General features: G+C 38.7%; 1 protein-coding gene across 2 annotated transcripts in view; it reads left to right on the plus strand.

The window, feature by feature from the left end:
* CUX2 (cut like homeobox 2) overlaps nt 1–21,451 on the plus strand; it is a 230,498-nt gene that overhangs the window by 92,092 nt on the left and 116,955 nt on the right. For both annotated transcript variants that reach the window (XM_072142885.1, XM_072142893.1), the window contains exons 2-3: nt 7,949–8,059; nt 9,090–9,137. In XM_072142885.1, the coding sequence (XP_071998986.1) occupies nt 7,949–8,059; nt 9,090–9,137 (159 nt within the window). The remainder of the gene's footprint in view (nt 1–7,948; nt 8,060–9,089; nt 9,138–21,451) is intronic.

Genomic DNA, 21,451 nt, shown 5'->3' on the forward strand with positions numbered 1-21,451 from the left:
TATACCAAGGCTTATTCTATACTTATAAATCATGTGCAGATTGCTGCTGGTCACCAACTGCAAACAAAGGACCTGTGGTAAAACTAATAATATTAGTAATAGTATAGTATATTAGTAATATAAAACTAGTAATATTTTATGTTTAAAATTGTGATTTTGCGACAGTGAAAAATGCAAAAACTGCTGAAAGATATGACAGTTATGAAAAGCAATTTATATACTTAAGAGACATCTAACACCAGGATCTTGGAACGTAAACCATGCTTACATTCTGGTGTGTGCCCCCTCTGCCATGATCGCTCTTCTTTTAGCTTCTTATGCCATTGTTTTTACAAAAAAAGGTTTTTTATATTATGCAAATTAGCGTAAACGGGCTCGGGGCTCCATAGATGTTAATGGGAGCCTGGAGCCCCTAAAAACAAGGACATAGGAAGCTTAAAGAAGAGTGGATCCTGCTAGAGGGGGGCGCACACCAGTATGTCAGTATGCTAGGTTTACAATCCTTCATCCTGGTGGTAGATTTTCTTTAAAAGAAGCTCACAAGGCACAGTCTAATTTACATGTTATGCCGATCCCTCCTTTATAATTTTAGGTAGAGTTGTGGTTTGTTTGGACATCTAAAAAATTTGAATGTAATAATATTAAAAATGTAATATTTATGTGAAGATATAACACATAATTATTTAAAATATCTGATTAATTTGATGAAAAAGCTTCATTCAATGATATTCAGCTATTATTTTTGACCGTGCCATAAGATACAATTTTTAAATTAAGTGTATGTTTCCTTATAAGGTATCGAAATGATTAGTGCGTTCTAAGACTAGACTCTCCTTACACTTGCTTTCAATCTTTTTCAATAAAACATATATTAAATACAGAAACCTGCCCTACCTCTTATAACTCAATGGTATCTTACATGATCTGCTTTGTAAAGGATCGTAATATTTCATTGGAAGCAATGAAGCCAGTGTGAACTAAGACTATTTTATTACTTTTTTTTAAGGGAACTCCGTTGCCTGAAATAATATTCACATATTTAATGGGTGATTTTGGTTCATGCCTACAAAAAAAAAACTAATTCAATATACCAATTCGTTTATTGTGCTAAAATTACTACATATAATTTGATTATTATTATTTGGTTTGAGCAATGGGCAGGTATGATCTGTTAGAGTAGCTGGTGTAATATGTTCCTTAGATTCACATTGTGAGTACCGCTCAAGGGCATGGTCCGGATCTGGTGTCATCACTGTCAGATACTGGACATGTTCACAGTATGAGCAAAAAACAAAGGATAGCTTTTATATTTCAGCTGCAGTCTTAAAGGGCCTTTTCTGTTATAAAGGTTTATGCATGTCTTTATGATATACAAGCAGTCCTCAGGTTACGTTAGGTCCTCAGGTTATCCGGGTTTAAAAAATTATTTATGGCCGGGCTGGGGAGGGCTATTTAAACATAATAAACATGTACTTACCTCCTCCGGTGCTGCCGATGTCCCGCGCCGCGGCCCGTCTTCTCCGTGCGCCGGTTTCAGTACAAGGGCGCACAAGGAGCTTCCGGACGGCCGGAAGCTCCCATGCGCACCATCTCCCAGTGCTTACAACGCTGAGAGATAGGGACGGATGGGAGGAGCCGTCCACATCGCGGACCGGAAGCTCCCTGTGCGCAGCTTCCGTGCCCCTGTTTGTTTACAGGGGCACGGATCGAAGTGACCGCGGCGCGGGACATCGGCAGCACCGGAGGAGGTAAGTCCATGTTTATTATGTTTAACTAGCCCTCCCCAGCCCGGCCATAAAAAAATTTTTAAACCCGGATAACCCCTTTAAGATAGGGTCTTTAGGTTTGTTCTTAAGTTGAATTTGTATGTAAGTTGTACCTGTATATTTTATAATTGTAACTCCAGACAAAATTTATTTGGTTGCTGTCATGGGAACAGGGATTATCAATAAAGCTTCATTACAGACACCTTATAGCTGATCATTGCAGCCTGAGACTTGAGTAAAGCATCCAGAGTGCTATATCAGAGGTCACAATTAGCAGAGAGGTCCGTCTGTAACTAGGGTTCGTCTGTAAGTCTGGTGTACTTAACTTGGGGACTGCCTGTATTTTCTTATCAGTAGGGGAACTAGAAATATGGCATAATATTGTCAGAGTATTGGTGTGATTTCCAAAAACTGCCATTAACCTCTTAAGTTATTATTATTTATTATTATGTTCCTCTCCCAGTGACCAGGTAAGTAAATGTGCCCCAATTAGTATAAGACTCTAATATCCTACATATGTTGCTCCCTGCTCAGGTCTGACAGAGTTCACCATCTTTTTAGTGGTGCATCTAAGTGCTGGGGCTTGCAACACAATTTGAAAGTAAAATCCCACACTCAGTCCGAATCAGTTGGATCATCCAACGGCACGCCCACAAATTTGTGTTGCATGGAAGCTAGCGCAGCTGCGGCAAAAAAGGATGGTGTGCACCAAAATCCGAGTGCATACACTAGTTCAATACCTGTACAAGCCCTGTAATCCCTGAAAAAAGGAGCAGTCTGACGAAAATGAGCAGTGCGACCCTTAGTAAATGAGCCCCAAGAGGTTGAACCATTTCCAGTCCATTAGGTTATATCCCATTTTCCAGGTTTGAGAATCCTTTTGATGTTTTTAAAGGAATAATATTCAAATTAATTTCCAATTGAATTCTATTGATGGCACTGAGTCAATACTAACCTTTGTTTCAGCTCTACATTTTTGCTTAATTACTTAGATTTAATTACTAGACAATAATATTTGAATTATTATAAAATACAAACATGGCTCTTTTTTTTACATCTTTTGTTGTCAAACTGCCCATAACCTTCCAGTATACAAAGGAGATGTCATCTCAATGATTCTTTCTGCTCTCTAAGAGACAACTAACTCTTAAATGTATATATTTTCCAAGAAACATCACAAGTACTTTATCCCACCTAGTTGTCATGATACCACATCCCATTAGAGTCTCTTCAGAATGTGTTCATTAACAAAGAGTGATAATCATACATGGCACTAGTAACAGCATGTATTATTTCCTGCTTTCTGCTCATGTTTGATATAAGAGACTGCCGACTTGTCTTTCTAGTCTCTCCCCGGGGTCATCTTCCATTAGTAGTCTAATGCAGCCAATTATATCTGGAATATTGGTCCTTGTTTTAGCCTCCTTACAACAGGCATCATGATCCTGAGAGTGATACAAAGTGAATGCACGTGATCGGCTTTGATCTTCACCACTAATTGCTAATGTCCCAATTAGGTTACATAAAACAGCAGACAGATGTGTGAGGCTGTTGTGTGCTGTCTAATGGTCAGTCATAACAATACAATGTGCTTGCTGCTCTACCCTAGAAGTCTGGAACCACACAAACACCCTCCAGAAAAAGCCTTTCAACAATCCAGTGTCTGGAGGATAATTGAATATGTGGCTGAAATGCAGCGATTATCTAAACAGTTTTATATTAGGATTCTGCCTTAGTTCTAGTTTTGAAAAATGGACTAATTGTTTTCACGCTTTTCTTGTTTTTCTTCTTGATTTCTTGTTTTTTACCCTTACCAAAATATGAATGTTTTTATGATAAGTCTTTATTTATAACGCCTGCAGATTATGCAGCGCTGCACAAAGCATGACAAAGTGGTCCCTGTCCCCATGGGTCTCACAATCTAAACACCCCACCAGCATGTTTTTGGAGTGTGGGAGGAAACCGAAGGAAACCCACGCAAATACATCTAATCCCATAGAGAAAATTATATCTTTACAAAAAGATTCCTTAGCAAAATAAAATGTATACAAATAGAATAGATAAATCCAGAACGAACTGTATACAAATAGAATAGTTAAATCCAGAACTAACTGTGATTCACCTGCCAAATGGCACAAGCAGAACGGTTGCTTGGTAAACTAAGATTGCTTCCACCCAGGATCAATATTGATATTTACACTTTTTAGTAACTTTTTAGTAATACTATTCATGGTGACATAGCACTCAGGATTTTTCAGCACTGGTTTTGGTGAGAACTCACACATATCTCAAACCCCAATTAAAATACATTTTACTTTGATAGACATCTCTTTATTACTCTTGGACATAAAATCTCCCAGTAGTTAATTAAGAAGATTGCATTCATTGAATTGTCTATAGCCTCCGGTATTGGGAAAGATGTCTGATAACTTTTGCATGTTTTCCTTAAAGTGTTCAACAGAATTGCAGAAATCAATAGTGCAGACGATAATTGTAAACTTTTAAAAATACTTCTATGCTGTATTGTCTCCTCAGAGAGCTGAATCATTAATAAAAATATGTTCTAGGTATGGAAAGAGTTCATATTTATCCTGCTTAACTGTCTGAAGTGAACAGACTTTAGGAGGGTTTCAGAGTAAAAAATTGAAAATCTAAATTAATATATCATGGAAGTCTGGACTTGGAATTATATTCAATGATAATCAAGGTGGAAAATCAAATTTCAGGCTGATCCAACTTCAGTGGAAATGCCTCATGATGTCCCAGATGAGCTCCATCGGATTAAGGTCTGGGGAATGGAGGGGCTACTCTATAGCATCAATGCCTTAATCATGCAGGAACACTTGACACACTACAGCAAATGGAGGGCTTTGTGGCCCTTTAAATACATGGCTTCCAGCACCATAACTGGCCAACCTGGTCATGTTGGAGGATGTTGCAGACAGCAAAATATTCAAACTCTGTCACGTCTATTACTTGCTTGATGTGAACCTGCTCTCATCTGTGAAAAGCACAGGACACCAATGTCAAATATGTTTCTATTGGTGTTCTCTTACAAATGCCAATTACCCTGCACATGGTTGGGCTGTAAGCATAACACCGACTTGTGCTTGTTGGGTCCTCATACTACCCTCGTGGCGTTTGGGCAACAGAGACCTGGGCAACTTCTGTGGGTTGTAGACACCACCTTATTTTACCTCTTATCGGTCATAGTATTGACAAAATGCAAAACAAATAGCCAAAAATGATAAGAAAATGAGAAATTGTCTGTGGTCACCACCTACCAATGCCTGCCAATAATTTCTATATGTTATTGTCACAACAGCAGGTGAAATTGATGTGTTGATTCATTACTAGTCAGGTTGGTTTCACAGAAGTGTGATTGACTAGGAGTTACACTGAGGGGAATTTATTACCTGTGTTGTGTTGCCGACTAGCTGTTGGTTTCCATACTGTAATAGATTAATGTGGTGCAGGGACGTAATTCATTTGGCGCATGGCAGTGCTATATGTGCTCTAAGAAATAAAATTATTACTTTTGGCGCACAGCGATAATAAATGAGGCAGAAGGTCCAGACTGTATTTGTCTACTTCAGAATCGGGTCAGGAAGCCATATTAAATTCCCCTCATTGTGTGTTCCCTTTATTTTTTTGAGCAGTTCATATTACAAAGTTTACTATTATCATGTATTATTCATTGCCGAAACTGTTAAAAAATGGCTTCAAAGGTTTAGTTACACTTTAAGTGTAATCTATATTTTTAATCCTTTGGTAAGGGAGACGCATTTTTCCTAATAAGTATCATTTGGCAGCACATAACATTTTGTGTTAAACAATTCTAAGCCTGGTCTTTAAAAATGATGATTATATAATCTAAATAGTCTGCTAGCATTGACTAAAATAACAATGAAATGCCTACAGGATACCACATAATTTTTTATACCGTATATATACTCGTGTATAAAACGAGTTTTTCTGCACAAAAAATGTGCTGAATAAACCCACCTCTGCTTATACACAAGTCAATTAAAAAATAAACTTACATACTGACCTTCCGGGGCTTCTGATGCTCTGCGCGACTCCCCGATGCTCGTTGTGACTCCCCGCGGCTCCTCTTCTTTCTTCTCTCTGCTGTATTAGCGGACAGAGACACAGCCATGCGCTCGGCCAGCGAGCATTTGGGGTGCTGGAAGGTTTGTATGTAAGTTTATTTTTTATGTGCTGGGCAAACTGGGGGCTGGCTATATACCACATTGGGTTGGCTATATACTAAAAGGGGCTGGCTGGCTATATACTACAGGAAGAGAGAAAAAACAAGCACTTCCTGGTGCAGGTAAAAAAAGGGAGAGTCCGCGTTTTAAAATAAAGTGCTCACCTCTGGCAGTTGTGTAACCGGGCACAAGACCTTGGAATGCAAGTAGGGTGCTGCCAAGTCCTTGCCAGCGGGAAGACCTCCGGAGGTTCAAAGATGTGTATTTCACCCAAGAAAACGAGAAGACTTCATTCTTATCGGGCCGTGTAGAGAAGAAAAGGAGGACCCTTTTCTGCCGTAACCCAATTTAAAAATAAGGCATATACAAATGCCGTTTTTATTGTTAAATGAAAACTCCTTGTTAAAACAATAAACCAAAAGATACATAAATAATTTATTAATAATAATATATACTACAGGGTGCTGACAGGCTTAATACTAAAGGGGATTGGCTATATACTACAGGGGACTGGCTATATTTTACAGGGGGCTTACTGGCCATATACTAGTGTGGGCTTGCTTGCTATATACAGCTTATATTCGATTCAATAAGTTTTCCCAGGTGGTAAAATTAGGGGCCTCGGCTTATACTCGGGTCGGCTTATATTCTTCTATACTCGAGTATATTCTTTTCTCTGTCTATTATACACTCCTGGTTTTGCTTAAGGGTGTTGGATGCTGAACAAGAAAGTTTAACAGGTTAAGTACAATACCCTATAGCAGTGATGGCGAACCTTTTAGAGACAGAGTGCCCAAACTTCAACCAAGTCCCACTTATTTATCACAAAGTGCCAACGCAGAAATTTTATTTGTGATTTATACTCCCTTCTATGTCACAGCCTACATTGATACCGGCACCCTGAGGACACCAATAAAGCAGAAAATAGAAGAAATTTGGACGATCATTGTAGCTTCCCTCAAGGGTCCCATAAACAGGAAGAATTGCCATGGCCGGAGCAGGAGCTACAATGATAATCCAGATCTGTCCACACCTTCCCACTCCTCCAGTAGTCCTTGGTAGTCCTGTCACTTTAAAATGCCTCCGTGCACAGCAAGTCCTGGGCTTTCTGGGACTGCAGGAAGATACCTGGAGTCCTCTCTGGTGATGGCCTGGGTGCCCACAGAAAGGGCTCTGAGTGCCACCTCTGGCACCAGTGCCATAGGTTCGCCACCACTGCGGGGTAATCCCAGTTAACTTTCCCGTACTGTTAACACCTTACCTTAATGCCAAACATGAAGCTGGTCTAAGAGTCGTTATTTGTGTTTAGTCCAGATATGCAAACTTATCTTAGTCTGTGCCACTGGCTTAGTCCCATTTTGCAATCATATGGGAATATCCCTTTTTTATTTGTAAGCGGCTGATTAAAGCGATATAGGCAGGGATGTTGGAAACTCTCCTGGTATCTGAGAGCATGACTTGCACTTAGAGTGAACCGCTTATGATTTAATCTACAGCGCTCAGAGGTCAGTCTGCTGTATGTGGGCACATTCATTTTCCCATATTGTGCTGAAATTAAAAAGCCATATATATGTTTAACTGCCTTATTTATGAACACTTAAGTATAAGTAAGTCTAGCCTGGATCCATTCCCTCCTGTTGATATATATTAGCTGGCAGCCAAGCTTTCTTTACATTAAATCCCTACGAACATGTTATTGCATCCCGCAAAGCTTCAGAAAAGTTACCAGTGAACTAAGGCCCTTGAAATCCTTTGAAAGAAACTTCACTGAGGGATATTGATTATAGCAGCTTCTCATTATCTAAAAGCTGTCCTGATTTTGCATTGAATACATACTTTTCTTCCTTAAATAATTCATGTTCGCAGTCAATATTGCAGCTGTCTCCACGAATTGAAAGTTTGCAAACTTGGACATGGTATGGGTTATGTATGATATTACAAATCAAAAACCCCATTCCTTTCTTGTTGCAGAAAGAGCTGAACTCCCTCGCGTCGGAGCTGGCTGCGCGGCAGGAAGAGAGCGAGCATTCCCACAAGCGGCTTATTGAACTCAGCCGGGAGTTCAAGAAGAACGTCCCTGAGGTATAGTACATTACACTACAAGTCCTGCTTTACCTACTCACTGCAGATGCAATTTGTTTCTAGGTGGAATTCATGAGATCCCTTTTTCCTGTGGCATTATATTATATTTTATATTTAATGTATGCAAACTATACATTGGCTTTTAGTTATTCAATAAAGTTTAATGTTATTGTATAACATAAAACAAGCAGGTTAGATCAAGGTTGGTATCCAGTTTTTATTACAAAAAAAAAGTGAAGGGAGGGGGGGTGTTATCAGGACTTCTATGCCAGTAAAGTGGCATAGAAGCCCTTAAATAATCACAAATGCTTGCATATCGCTAGCACTTGTGATTATTTTCGCCTTTCCGCCACCTGGACACCAGGGGGGCATGGAGGGGCGTGTAGGGGGCATGGCCAGCAGGGCAGTGGGCTGGGACTGGGTGTTCCTGTCCCCACGCCAGAGAATTCGCTGCAGCCAGCGACATCTCAAAGGTGAAAAGTCACTGGCTACGCTTATTTCTACTCAAGGTAGGATCTGGCATAGAAATGAAACAGTGCAGTCACCCGCCAGATCGGTCTGATGTACCCGTCTGCACAGGAGGGTTGGCGGGACCATCATCGGCAGGGCAAGAGCTAGTGTAGAATAAATAACTTTCATAGTGTCTGTTTTATACAACACAAATGCAATATAAACAAGAAATCTTACTAGATATCTTACGTTTAAGGCAGCAGCAATCTAATCCATAAAAAAACACATTTCACTATTGCCTCGCATGTGTGCTGATAAAAAATTTTGTACAGTAACATGCCATCTGACATATCTACGGCACATCGTATGATCATGTAAATATAACCAAACAACTTAAAGAAAATGGATCCGATTCTGATCAGGATGGCAGTGTTTTTAATGTGTATGGGTCATTCCAGTTTTATCATTTGCCATCGCTTGTTCCCCATATGTAGTGCAGCAGCTTATTATCCTATTATTATAATCTTTACAGATGTTTCTCTAACCAACAAGGTTAATAATTTCTTTGTTTATTTTTTAGGAAATCCGTGAAGTCGTGGCTCCAGTTTTGAAGAGTTTTCAGGCTGAGGTAAAATATGTTAACATCTTTTCCTCCAAATCGTTAATACAGTTAAATATAGGGTTCTAGATGTTCTTTTTTTATATATTCCTACCAAATGCAGGCTAGCAACATAATAAAGAGTACTCACCTTCAACATGGCTCCCGCTTTCTTTTGCGCTGTAGCCAGCATCTGACTACGACAGCCCATACAGCCAACCAGCAGTTGAGAAGTGTGCTGTACAGGACAGCTGTTATGACACGTTACCACAAGTCATCAGGTGCCACTGTGGCACACCATCTACATCTGACTTAAGAACACCTGACTTACAGACGACCCCTAGCTACAAAGGTGTGACCTCTGGTGATGCCCACTGGATTCTTGTAATTTACCGAACTTAAGCCCTTGGCTGCATTGATCGGCTGTTTGGTGGCTGCATTGAGGCCTTACTGTTAATTCTTATTCCCAAGAAAACCCAAAATTTTGAAAATTCAATAGTCACAGAGATAAAATCAAATTGTCTGGAGTGACACTTACTAAATATACCAGTTCCGACAAATTCAACTTAAGAATCAACCCAAAGAACCTATCTTTTCTTTTTACTATCTAATCTCTCACATATGCAACAATAACATTAATATCTTAACCCCTTCAGGACTCTAGGACTCTTTTGGCCTAAAGGACACGGACCCATTTTTCAAATCTGTCACTATAAGTGGTTTTAGCTTTGAAATACTTTAAGATATCCAGGGGTTTTTAAGATTGTTTTATCGTGACACGTATACTTTAAATTTGGATGATATCTTTTGGGTTTAGTTATGAAAAAAAATGGAAATTTGGCAAAAATGTGAAAAAAATTTTTCATTTTCAAAGTTCTAAATTCTCTACTTTTGAAGCAGTCATGGCACCCAAATTAATTCATAACTTTTATTTCACAAATGACTGCTTTATGTTGGCATTTTTTTAAGATTTCACTTATTTTACTAGAATGTTATGAGGCTCAGAATTTGGGTGCCATTTTTAAAAAAAATTTGGAAAATCGACAAAACTTGCTCAACTTTCAATCAACTGTGAGAGGCCTAAATAATAGCTAGACTCGTAAATTACTCCTTTATGAAACTACACCCCTCAATGTATCAAAAAGCACTTTTAAGTAATTTGTTAACCTTTTAGATGTTTTAAAGGTGTGGTTTACAAATTGTAATATTTTTGGACAATGCATTCATTTTGGGAGGAAAATAAAACAATCACAGTGGATGAAATGACAAAAAAGTTCCACAAAGTTTGATACCTAAATTCTCCAGAGTGTATATGTGGTGGTAAACTGCTGGATGAGCATTTGGTCATGCATAGAATGAAAGGAGCTTTGTCCAGAGCACATTTACATTGTCAAACGCATATGTACATATGGTAAGATTTTTCCGCTTTTTTATTGGCCGTTCACCATACCATAAAAATAATGGGGCACATTTACTTACTCAGTCCTTCAGAGTTCCCGAAAGTGCATTGTTCGTCCGGAATGCACTGTGCCACGATTCACTAAGATCGTGTGCCCCATTTCCTGCATCTGTCGCTTCCCTGCTCAGGTCCGCTGGAGTTCACCATCTTCCTCCCGGTGCATGTAAGTGCTTGGCTTGCGACACAATTTTGAAGTTAAATACCGCGGTTTGTCCGAATTCGTCGGATCGTCTGACGGCCCACTCCCCCCCCATTTCTGTCGCGATTGCGCCAAAATTTGATTGCGTGCTCCAAAAACCCCTTTTAAATAACTGCCTCAGCGGCGCAAAATGGAAATCTTCAGGATGTCCAACGAAAGTGTGGTCCATGGGCCCTTAGTAAATGAACCCCAATAAGTTATTTTTATTCTATGGGTCACCACGATTATGGAAATACCTAATTTATATGGCTTTTTAATTTATTCCCAATTTTAGTGAATAAAAACTAATTTGTAGAAAATCTTCTCAATTTTAGCATCACCATCTCATCAGAAGCATTTTATTTTTCGGCTGACAAAAATGGTTAAAGGCTTATTTTTTGCAAGAAAAGTTGTTCGTTTTAGTGGTCTTATTGTGGAACACGTAACTTTTTAAATTACTTTTTATTAAGAGAGGGAGGTGGCAAGTGCATAATTAGCAGCCTGGAGCGCATGACATTTTATAAGTTTCCCAGCGTGTCAAGCTTAGCGACGGACAGCGCCGGGATCAAGGTGAAGAGAAGCTGCTAGTATTTGCAGCCTTTTTTTTTTTTTTTTTTAATTGTTGATTTTCTTCAAAAGTTCCATGACGACCCAAACTTTTGAAGATACAATTGTCCCAGGGACAAAAATAAATTTTGTTTGGATTTACAGTTACTTAATATACCAGTTCTAACTTGCATACAAATTCAACAACACAAACCTGCCTGTATACTTTTGGCTATATAGCTAGACAGAATTTGTGGGACAAATGAAATAAAAAAAAAAAATTAGGACCCCCCCTTTTTTCTAAGATATTAATGGTTGAAACTCCTCCAGGAGGTCATGGTTAAAGTGATTTTAAAGTTCCAGCATTGCCAAACCTTCCCGAATACATTTAGAATTCATCTTTTGGTAGATTTTAAATATTGTTAGTGGGGTAACTAGCAGAACATTAGAAAATGCTATTAACACTGCTGCAATGAACAATGCAAAACCCTGGCTCTGTATCAACAATTGGTGACATTTATAACTGATCTTATCTATCTAGCTCTCATGACTTCTTGGATTAATATGCAGAAGTTATGCGTGTGTGTTTATATGGTGGATATTTTACACTGAAGTTATGAAGTACTCCTCAAAATCTACCATCAAAATCAAGAATGGATAAATCAGGGGCACTTACTCTTAGATCCAGGCACAGTGACTATGGTAATTTTCTTAAATTTGTTAACCATTGCCTTCTTCCTTCTAAAATCAATGTTTAAAATTACGCTAATGTGTTTAAAGTGCTAGTGGGGTGGTTCCCAGAGATCATCCTTGCTGTTGCTTGGGGTTAGACTAATTCACCCTCTCCCTCTGCCTGATATAATCCAGCAGATGAAGTTTCAGTACACAGTGGAAGGGGGAAGTCCTCTTTTCACACTGTAACAGCCTGTGAATCTGTAGCACAGAGGGGCTTTGGGATCGGCCCCAACAGCCCTTCAGGCTCATTAGCATAATTATAGAAGAAAGCAGGTCATGGATAACAAATATAAGAAGATTACCACAGTCAAGGTGCCCATATTTATGACTAAGTGTCCCTGTTTTATCAGGCTTGATACAGAAAATCAAATGTAAGTATTTTTACTGCTTTTTCACCTCTGGACTGGAGGTGGCTATAATATGCGATAAAACTCAAAATGTTTGATATAATAAAAGGATATTTTACAACAATTTTTTTAAAATACTGAAAAACCTATTGCAACCATGGAATTTAGCAAGATCTAAATAGCCTACTATGTGTCAGATAGAATTATTTGGATTGAAAGAAGCAGAGTAGCAAATGCTGTATTCTCAGCATGACACTAATAGAAGTCATTGGATATGTGGAGCCATTAGCACACAGATCCCAGTGTTTGCGCTGACACACAAGCTCACCAAGTCGCTCTTTTCCTTTTACCCGGATTGTCAAAATAAAGGAGAAGTGTGTATTTTTCCTGGCATTGAAGAAAAGAACACTCTGCATCCGTATAATTGACAGAATAAATGAAGTCTGCTTGAAATGGCCAAACTTTGAATATCCTTGCATAGAAAAACCAGAGCAAGGCGCGAGCCCAGCTAATTACAAAAGTTGCTTTACAAAAGATAATTCAAAGCAATAATTTAGCAAACATAATCAAGTAGCACAGATGGGAATTTTGATGAATGGTTTGCAACATGCAATTAGCAGCTCTTGCAGTTACATATCATTAACCCCCAGAGCACAAAAATTATTTTCTCATTATTAGCTGAAAAGGTAAAATTAAGCTGACTAGACTGTAAAGGAAAAAAAGTACAATTAATTACCTCTATTTATTATAATCATTATTTTAAATATACTTTTTTTTTCTCGCTTGATACGTGGTTGAAAACATCTGAATTACAGGTTTTGTTATGTTAATTCGCTGATGAAACTTTTAGAAAATGCCCAGAAGAAATATAAAAAGGGCAGTTTTCCCAGTGTGAATATGTCGCTTTTTATTTGCTGCATAATTGCATAATGCTATTAAATCTGCTCTTTTAATAGCTTTAAGTAAGCCCTAGCTTCAATTAAATCATTGCTTGCTGAGCATGAGATCTTCATTGGTAGTGGGCATTGCGTAAAAATGAAAAATGCAGTTTGAGCAATGGCAAAAAATAGAGAATAAATATGTGGACCAGGACCCCACTTGGCTTCTATTGGGATATTATTTTTGCCTAATAAAAATAGATGAAATGGATGCTAAACACATATCCAAAGTTTATTTTAGAAGTTCCAGTTCTAAAAGTCGAAGTCCTAAATCAGGGGTCTGAAACCGTTTTTTGTTAAAAAAACGCACGGGGGGAGGGGGGGTTGTCGATTTATCATTATTCCTATGTAGCTTCTAGACGTATAATTGTCGCAAATTGGTGGAAAAAATATACGACAGAGTGTGCGCCACCGTGCAACACCACATTTATTAACTGAGAATTTTCAAAAGAACGCAAGTTTAATTGCAAAACTACACCACAATCACATCTAGTAATTAAGTGTCCCGGTTTATCATTCTTGATTAAAATGGTGAATTGCTATAAAGGGCAACATAAATTGAGATGGTGGGCCAGATTTGGCCTGCGCGCTTTGTGTCTGATATTTGTGTTCTAAATTATCATTAATGGGGTGTAACACATGGCACTAAAGAATAGCAATACTGGTAAGAACCAGAAATATTTGTCTTTACCTTTTTGACATGTTCATTTGACGCTCCATACTGGTCTGAGTATGATGATACAAGTGTATAAGTGAAATCTGTGGTTAGAGGGATCTGATTGATTGATTGATTGACAGGCAGCCATTAGTCTTTTAAGCCCCTTATTGTTTATTGGAACTTTTAAGCTGGAGTGAGTAATGGAGTTGGCAGAAAAGATTCCCATTAGACAGCATCTCTACTTAATACCTTTAATAGTTAGAGGAAACTGTTTCCAAAGTGCAGTGCTTGTGCCTATATGCTGAGTAACATTGTAACGAGAAGTCGAGAAATGCATATTCCTTTCTAATTTGTGTCAAATTAATGTTGCTTAGTATATCAGATTCTGGAAGTATAATCTATGAGATCAAGAGAGTGATTGATCTGTCTCAGTACCTAAAACCTCAATATATATAAATGGGCTTTCAAAAAGGATTAACTACTTAAACTACCAGATGCATTAAAGTCTAAAGTGTCTGCCTGCTTATACCACTTGTTGTGCATGGAAGATAACTAGTGTAGCTATAAGTTTTCATAGACGTTTGACAGAGAATAAAATTGGATTACCATCAGTATACGAAGATATTTCTAGAAAAGTGATGGTTTGGTACTACTAAAATATAAGATTTAATAGATGCTAGATAGATAGATACAGTACAGAGGAGCCAAGAGCAGAGGGCGCACGACAAGACTGAGTGATGGTTCCGAATAGGTTTTCTTTTTTATTAAATCGTCATAGGTACACAGAGGATACACAACGCGTTTCGGGGAACTATGGTCCCCTTTTTCAAGTGGATAAAGAATCTGTGGGTTGGCGAAGTACAAAAGGGTATATGTGCATATATAAGTTTATACAAACATTATATACAAAGAGTAAGGGTTTAGTAAATATGAGTAAAAAACACAAGAAAAAAGTCCATAGATGCATATATATCAGGAAATGCATCTGTTAGATAACAGAAATCTTAAAATCTTAAATATATACACGACACATATATACACATGCGACACGACATATACATGGGGGGGGGGTTTGATGTTGTTAGAAGTTCTCTTCGAACATTTCGTTTAGTCCTGCTGGGTGTAGGCTGTTTAGTTTGAAAATCCAGTACATTTCGCGTTTTCGTAATTTTTGGAATCGATCGCTACCATCGACGGGTACAGATTCAATGGGTGTGACCGTGAATACTGAGAAGTCTTTATCATGACAGGCTAAGGCATGTTTAGAAACACTATGTTTAGTATAGCCATTTGTAATTTTGCTTCTGTGTCCGTTCATTCTAATGCGTAGAGTCAGGCAAGTACGGCCTACATACTGTAGACCGCATGTGCATTCTATTAGGTATATAACATAGGTAGATGAACAATTGAGAAACTGATGGATTTTAAAGGTTTCTCCGGTTTGGTTGCTGGTGAAAGAGTTCTTCCGATGTTGAATGTTCAGGCAGCATTTACAGTTTATTCGGCCACACTTAAAACTGCCCGTAGTTTGTGGGAAGAGGGAAGTCGTTTTAATTGTGTTTTTCTTACCCCGTAATTTCGTTGGGGCTAGTATGCCTTTTAGTGTCTGTGACCCCCTATAAATTATTTTTGGCTGTCTGGGTAAGTTTTTGTTTAGAAAGGGGTCATTTTGTAATATAGGCCAATGTTTTTTAAGGATGTTTGCGAGGGTTAGATGGTTATTATTGTAGGTAGTGATGAAAACTGGACAGTTGTTGGGAGGTGATTTCTGGGTAGGTTCTTGGTTTGACTTAGATGGTTGAAGACATTCAGCTTGTGTGAGATTAAGGGCTCTATCAAAGGCTGCTTCAACAAGGGGTTTCGGAAAACTCTTCTCTTTGAATCTCCTTTTTAGGATTAGACTCTGTTTTTTAAAAGTGGTGGTTTCTGTACAGTTTCTTCGGATTCTCCTGAATTGACTAAACGGAATGTTGCTTTTCCATTTGTTATGGTGTGCGCTACCGTAGTCAAGGTAACTGTTTGTGTCTACCGTTTTGAAATGAGTGCTCGTGATGATCTGGTCGTTTTTGATGGACAGGTGTAAGTCCAGGAAATCAAGTTCGGTTGGGGAGAAGGTAGCAGTGAAGGATAGACAGACAGTAGATAGATAGACAGACAGACTGCACAACTGGATAGAGGTCATAATTTGGTTTTGTGCCACTTCATTTGGCATTTTCTGGGTAGATAACGTGAGGAGCTATAGAGGTTGCCTTAGAGGGCCTGTGAATTGTCTCTTCCCAATGTAGGGAAATCACTCTTTTAGTTTATAAATATAGATAAGGACTTGTACCACTACAATGGGTTGTCTGGTCACAACAAGTTAGCTATTAGATATCCCCCATGAATCACAAGAACAGGGATTCGTAGTACCCCGCAAATTAATGGAGCAGCATGTTGGACATGCACACTGCTGCATATAATGTAACACAAATCTAATGTAACATGACTGGTGTTTGCAAATTAATTTTAATATCACAAAGGGCACACAAATACTTTTATCATAACTGAATAAATAAAAGTAACTTTTAAATGAAATTACTCTTGGTGTATAAAGGTTTTAATTTGGGTGTCCAGTTTTGAAAAATAATTGTTGAATAGACTGCAACCAATAGTTGGTCCCACATTTGTTAAAATTCTGATTGGTGAATTGTGTACTGATGTCTTCGCAAATCAGTGAGACAGAGGTCAGGAGACCTCTGTTCTTAGGATAGTTTGGAGACTCATAGTCCATTGGATACTTCATAAATACCAAAGATATAGCATCCCCTTTAAGAAGGTGTATTTCTTTGCAGAAGAAATCTGAGTGTACTGCTAGTTTTGGAATGTATGCCTCATACACCATTCTATATTTATGCAATGAATTATAAATGTGTTCTCCATTCAAGCCTTATTTGCGCTACTCTTGTTGTATTTATTTGAAATAACTTGATCTAAAAAAAAATATTGATTTTTTTTTCCCTTATACATCCTCAAATAATGAACGTGGCAGGCATACTTATATTGCATTTCATTTTAACTAGTGCTGTGTCCTTTATTTTAATAATATCGATTTTCTTGATGTATATTGCTTTCTGTCCTTGTGAGAATGATTCCAATGTTGTGCCTGCAGAGATGACTGCAACTGGAGGACTTTTATGAATTATGAAAAGTTTCTACTGTGCCACCTAAATAATAGACTATAATATCTGTTACATTACTATTTCATTTTTCTATAGCACTTATTGGGGTGGACATATTGTCTGTGCCAGTTTTTGTGCTTGGTTTACTTATAAAAAGTGTCTTTAGAGCTTTAAAATTTTTTCATTATGTCCGTGTGCCACAATTGTGTCGCGGTTGCATTTTGTCCAACACTTTTCAATACTGTGCACCTAAAGAGGTGTGCTAGCTTGTGTTCCTAGTTTTCAACACATTGATTTGATATTAGTTTGCGACACATTGGGGCACATTTACTAAGAGTCCAAATCACGTTTTTCCATCGAGTTTCCCAAATTTTTCCGTTTTGCCCTGGGATTTTGGATCACATGATCTGATTGTGGAGCATCGGCGCCGTTTTCACACGACAGAAATCAGGGGGCATGGCCGTCGGAAAACCCAACGGATTCGGAGAAACTGCGGAATTAAAAAAAAAATTTGTGTCGCAAGAATAGCACTCACATACACCGAGACAGAGAAGGTGAAATCCGGCGGACTTCAGCGCAGCAGTGACACCTAGTGGACATAGGGGGCACTACCCTAGTGAATCCGGCAGAACCCGAATCAGCGTCGGAGAACGCGCCGCCGGATCGCGACTGGACCGGGTAAGTAAATCTGCCCCATTAACTGTGAGACAATTGTGTCGCAACAGCATGAAGCCCAGTGCATCAAAAAATAGCTGAAACTGTGTCACATGATGAAAACAGACCTGATTAATTAATGTGGGGCAAATTGCACAAACCAACTGCAAAGAAAAATCATGCACTGCACCGTGCATCAGTTTTAATGGGAAACTTCATCAGAAATTGGACTAATAAACCACTGCCAGTATCTTAATATATATATGTATATGTTTAAAAGATTTTTTGGTTTATTGTGTTTGCATAACTGGGGGTAATCGTTTGAGATTGCCATTACCACTCAGTTACATAACTTTTGGATGGCACTACCAGTATCTTGTCAAGCAGCTGAACAGCTTCTAGATCACTTTTCTTTCATTTCCTGGTGTGGTGGAATCATCCAAATCAACCAGTGGGATGTAAGTTGGATGCATAAAGTCAGGGTGGCGGGGCGTTTAACACAGAAGTCACACTCTCCCCACCTCAGAACACCACCTTCCATGTGATTCATATTATGTGCCTGACTTTAGGAGATCTAATCGATGATGTTCCTGGACGCAGGACCACCAATTACATTGAAAAGGGTGTTCTAAGGCAGGGAGATCTTGACTTTAGTGTTAAAATCTCCGCCTCTTTGACTTCATATAACCAATTTACTTCTCACTTTAAAGTTGATTTTCTGGATGATGCCACTACACCAGGGCATGAAAGAAATACAATCTGAAAGATGTGTCATCTGTTTGACTACATACTGGTTTATTAGGCCAATTTCTCATGACGGGTTCCCTTTAATATAGATGGGCCATTGTGTAAATGGACATGTTTGTTTTTTTTTTAATACTTTTGTTATATTAATTAGACATCTTTTTTTAATGTCCATGTCAAATCCATTGTTAAATACAAAATCGTGTGCAGTGCATTGTTATTCAGAGGGAAGCTTGGACTGCACATTGGCATTTATTAAAGCTGATGTGATGAGCTGTGCTCTGAATTTCTCTGGCCAGCGTACTGCAGGCGGATTGACTTAGAGGTAACTCTGGAGGTGCTCAATTCCAATCCCTCCATAGACAGAAAAATCCCTTATGGTCAGGCCTAAAACATATGGGGTCATTTATCTTAGTTTGATGCGCCTTTTTTAGGGACTTTTTGAGCGTGTTGGGATATTTTTTGCACCTTTTTCAGGCAGTTCACTGGAGTTCGCCGTGTAGCAGTTTCCTGGTTTGCGCCTAATTTATCTTTGTATTTCTCTTCCTTCCAGATGTTTACGCCCTATTTCACATTGATTTGGGCACAAATAATTGCACAATAACAAGCCAGTCCTGATTAGGCTATGGTGTGATTTGCGCAAAACATTATCCCTAATAAGCTGCAAAAAAAACTATTAGACAAAGACAAATCAGGTGCAAAAAATTGACTAACAAAAGCTGCAAAAAGAGCTCAGAGCAGGGGGAAATAAGATAAATGACCCCCATAACCTTTATTTGAAATTGTACTTTAATTTGAAATTAAAAGTTACCAATTCATTAATCACACTCAAAATATTAAAACCTCTTTTTGAGATTACTGGTAATCTATAGAGTGGGTATTTGAGACTGTTCCGTCCTCAAAGTTGTACTAAGTCCTAATAGAGTTTCCCTGCAGCGATTATACTATACTGTAACAGTATCCCGATCCCCGGATGTACTGGTGCTCCAGTGAAACATTTCGGGGCAGGGCTTCTAGGGATTATTTTTTAAGTGTCATGTTGAGAGTCTGTTATAGTCTAATATCTGTAGAGATTTGCTAGTAGGACTTAGTATAACTGAGGACGGAACTGTCTCAAATACCCAATCTATAGATTAACTGTAGTTTCAACATGGGGTTTTAATATTTTGGGTGTGATTAATGAATTCTAGGCCTGACCATAAGCCTTTTTCTGTTATTGGACAGATTGGAATTGAGCTATAAATTAGCCTTGGCAGACTTGAATGGGCTATTTAGTATGTAAATAAAAGAACTCTGGAGGTGTGCTCAGTCTCCAGAATAAAATCTCTGCCAGGGAGACCAGAGTTCATAAAGTGGCACAGCCCTCTCCTTCTGTCTCAGCCCACCCATTTTAGGAGCAAGTGGCTTGCGGGTCTGAAAAGCAACACAAACTTTTTGCAAACCTTGTCCACCAGAAAAGTGGCAGACCAGGCATAGTAAATGTCCCTATTTCTCTTTTGGGAAAACAGATTTGTCATGCTGGTTAGCAAGGTTGTGGTCTGTTTCATTGGTTGCTATTGTTCGATAGGAAAGGCTATCAGCTGAGTTTTTCAGCAAAATTTTTGTGCTAAAAACTACCCATTCGGCTTATATATCGAGTATATAAAAAAATAAACCAATTACTCACTATTCCGACCCCCGAGCAGCTCCTCTTTTATTTTCATGTGCGTGGATGCCGATTCCAGGCCGGCACACAACTGTGGTGTCAGACGCTGCTACAGGGGGCAGGCTATATACTACAGGGGGCAGGCTATATACTACAGGGGGCTGGCTATATACTACAGGGTCTGGCTGGCTATATACTACAGGGTCTGGCTGGCTATATACTACAGGGGGCTGGCTGTATACTACAGGGGGATAGCTATATACTACAGGGAGATAGCTATATACCACGTGTGGCTGGCTGGCTATATACTACAGGGGGCTGGCTGGCTATATACTGGGGAGGCTGTGTCCAATGCATTTCCCAGCCTCGACTTATACTCGAGTTAATAAGTTTTCCTGTATATATACGGTGTCCACTTTTGCAGATGACACCAGTAATAATAATAGTAGTAATAATAGCAATTTATTATCCCCAAGAGGAAAAGAATATGTCAAATCCGATTTAAAACACATAATACATAAAAATACAAAGTAACACTTGTCTCCCCCTACTACAATTCTAATTGGCCCTGATTATTCATCAAGTGGAGAGTACTTGACACAAATGATTTTTTCTACCTGTCAGTGGGACATTTCATCATAATGAAATGTTAACCAAATTTACTTCTCCGGTGCTGTAGTAGGCTATAAAGTGGATGGGATAGGTTTTTATAAACATCTGATTGAATTTTCTACATACACGACAGAGAAACACGGTTCCCATTCGTCCACCCTTAGGCCAATTATGTTTTGCGCCTTCTTCACTATTTTCTTACACTTGATACCCCTGCAGACAAACAATGACCCCAAGCACATAACCCATAAGATAACGTACCCATGACTACCAGGGGTTTCTTATTGTTTTTATCGAAGGAACAAAATCATAGTAGGAAGTACAGCTTCCCTGTCGCTCTCCTATACCTCTGATCTGCTTGTGACCGACAGTTTAATTTATCATCAAATATTACTCCGACATATTTATACTTGTTTACTCGCTCAATTTCACCCCATCCATGACCAATGGTTCAATTGGATGCCGCTTGTTCCCAGAGAAATCTATTACCATCTCTTTTGTTTTTAAGACATTAAAATTTAGGCTATTTGCTGAACACCAATGAGAAAATTCAGCCACTGAGTGCCCATACTCCATATCAACTCCATCTCTTAACAATCCTACTAAGATGGCGTCATCTGAGTATTTTTCTTCTAAAACACTCCTTCTTATCCCTCCCCAAATCATAAGT

This window comes from Engystomops pustulosus, chromosome 1 (assembly GCF_040894005.1).
Source record: "Engystomops pustulosus chromosome 1, aEngPut4.maternal, whole genome shotgun sequence".
NCBI lineage: Eukaryota > Metazoa > Chordata > Amphibia > Anura > Leptodactylidae > Engystomops > Engystomops pustulosus.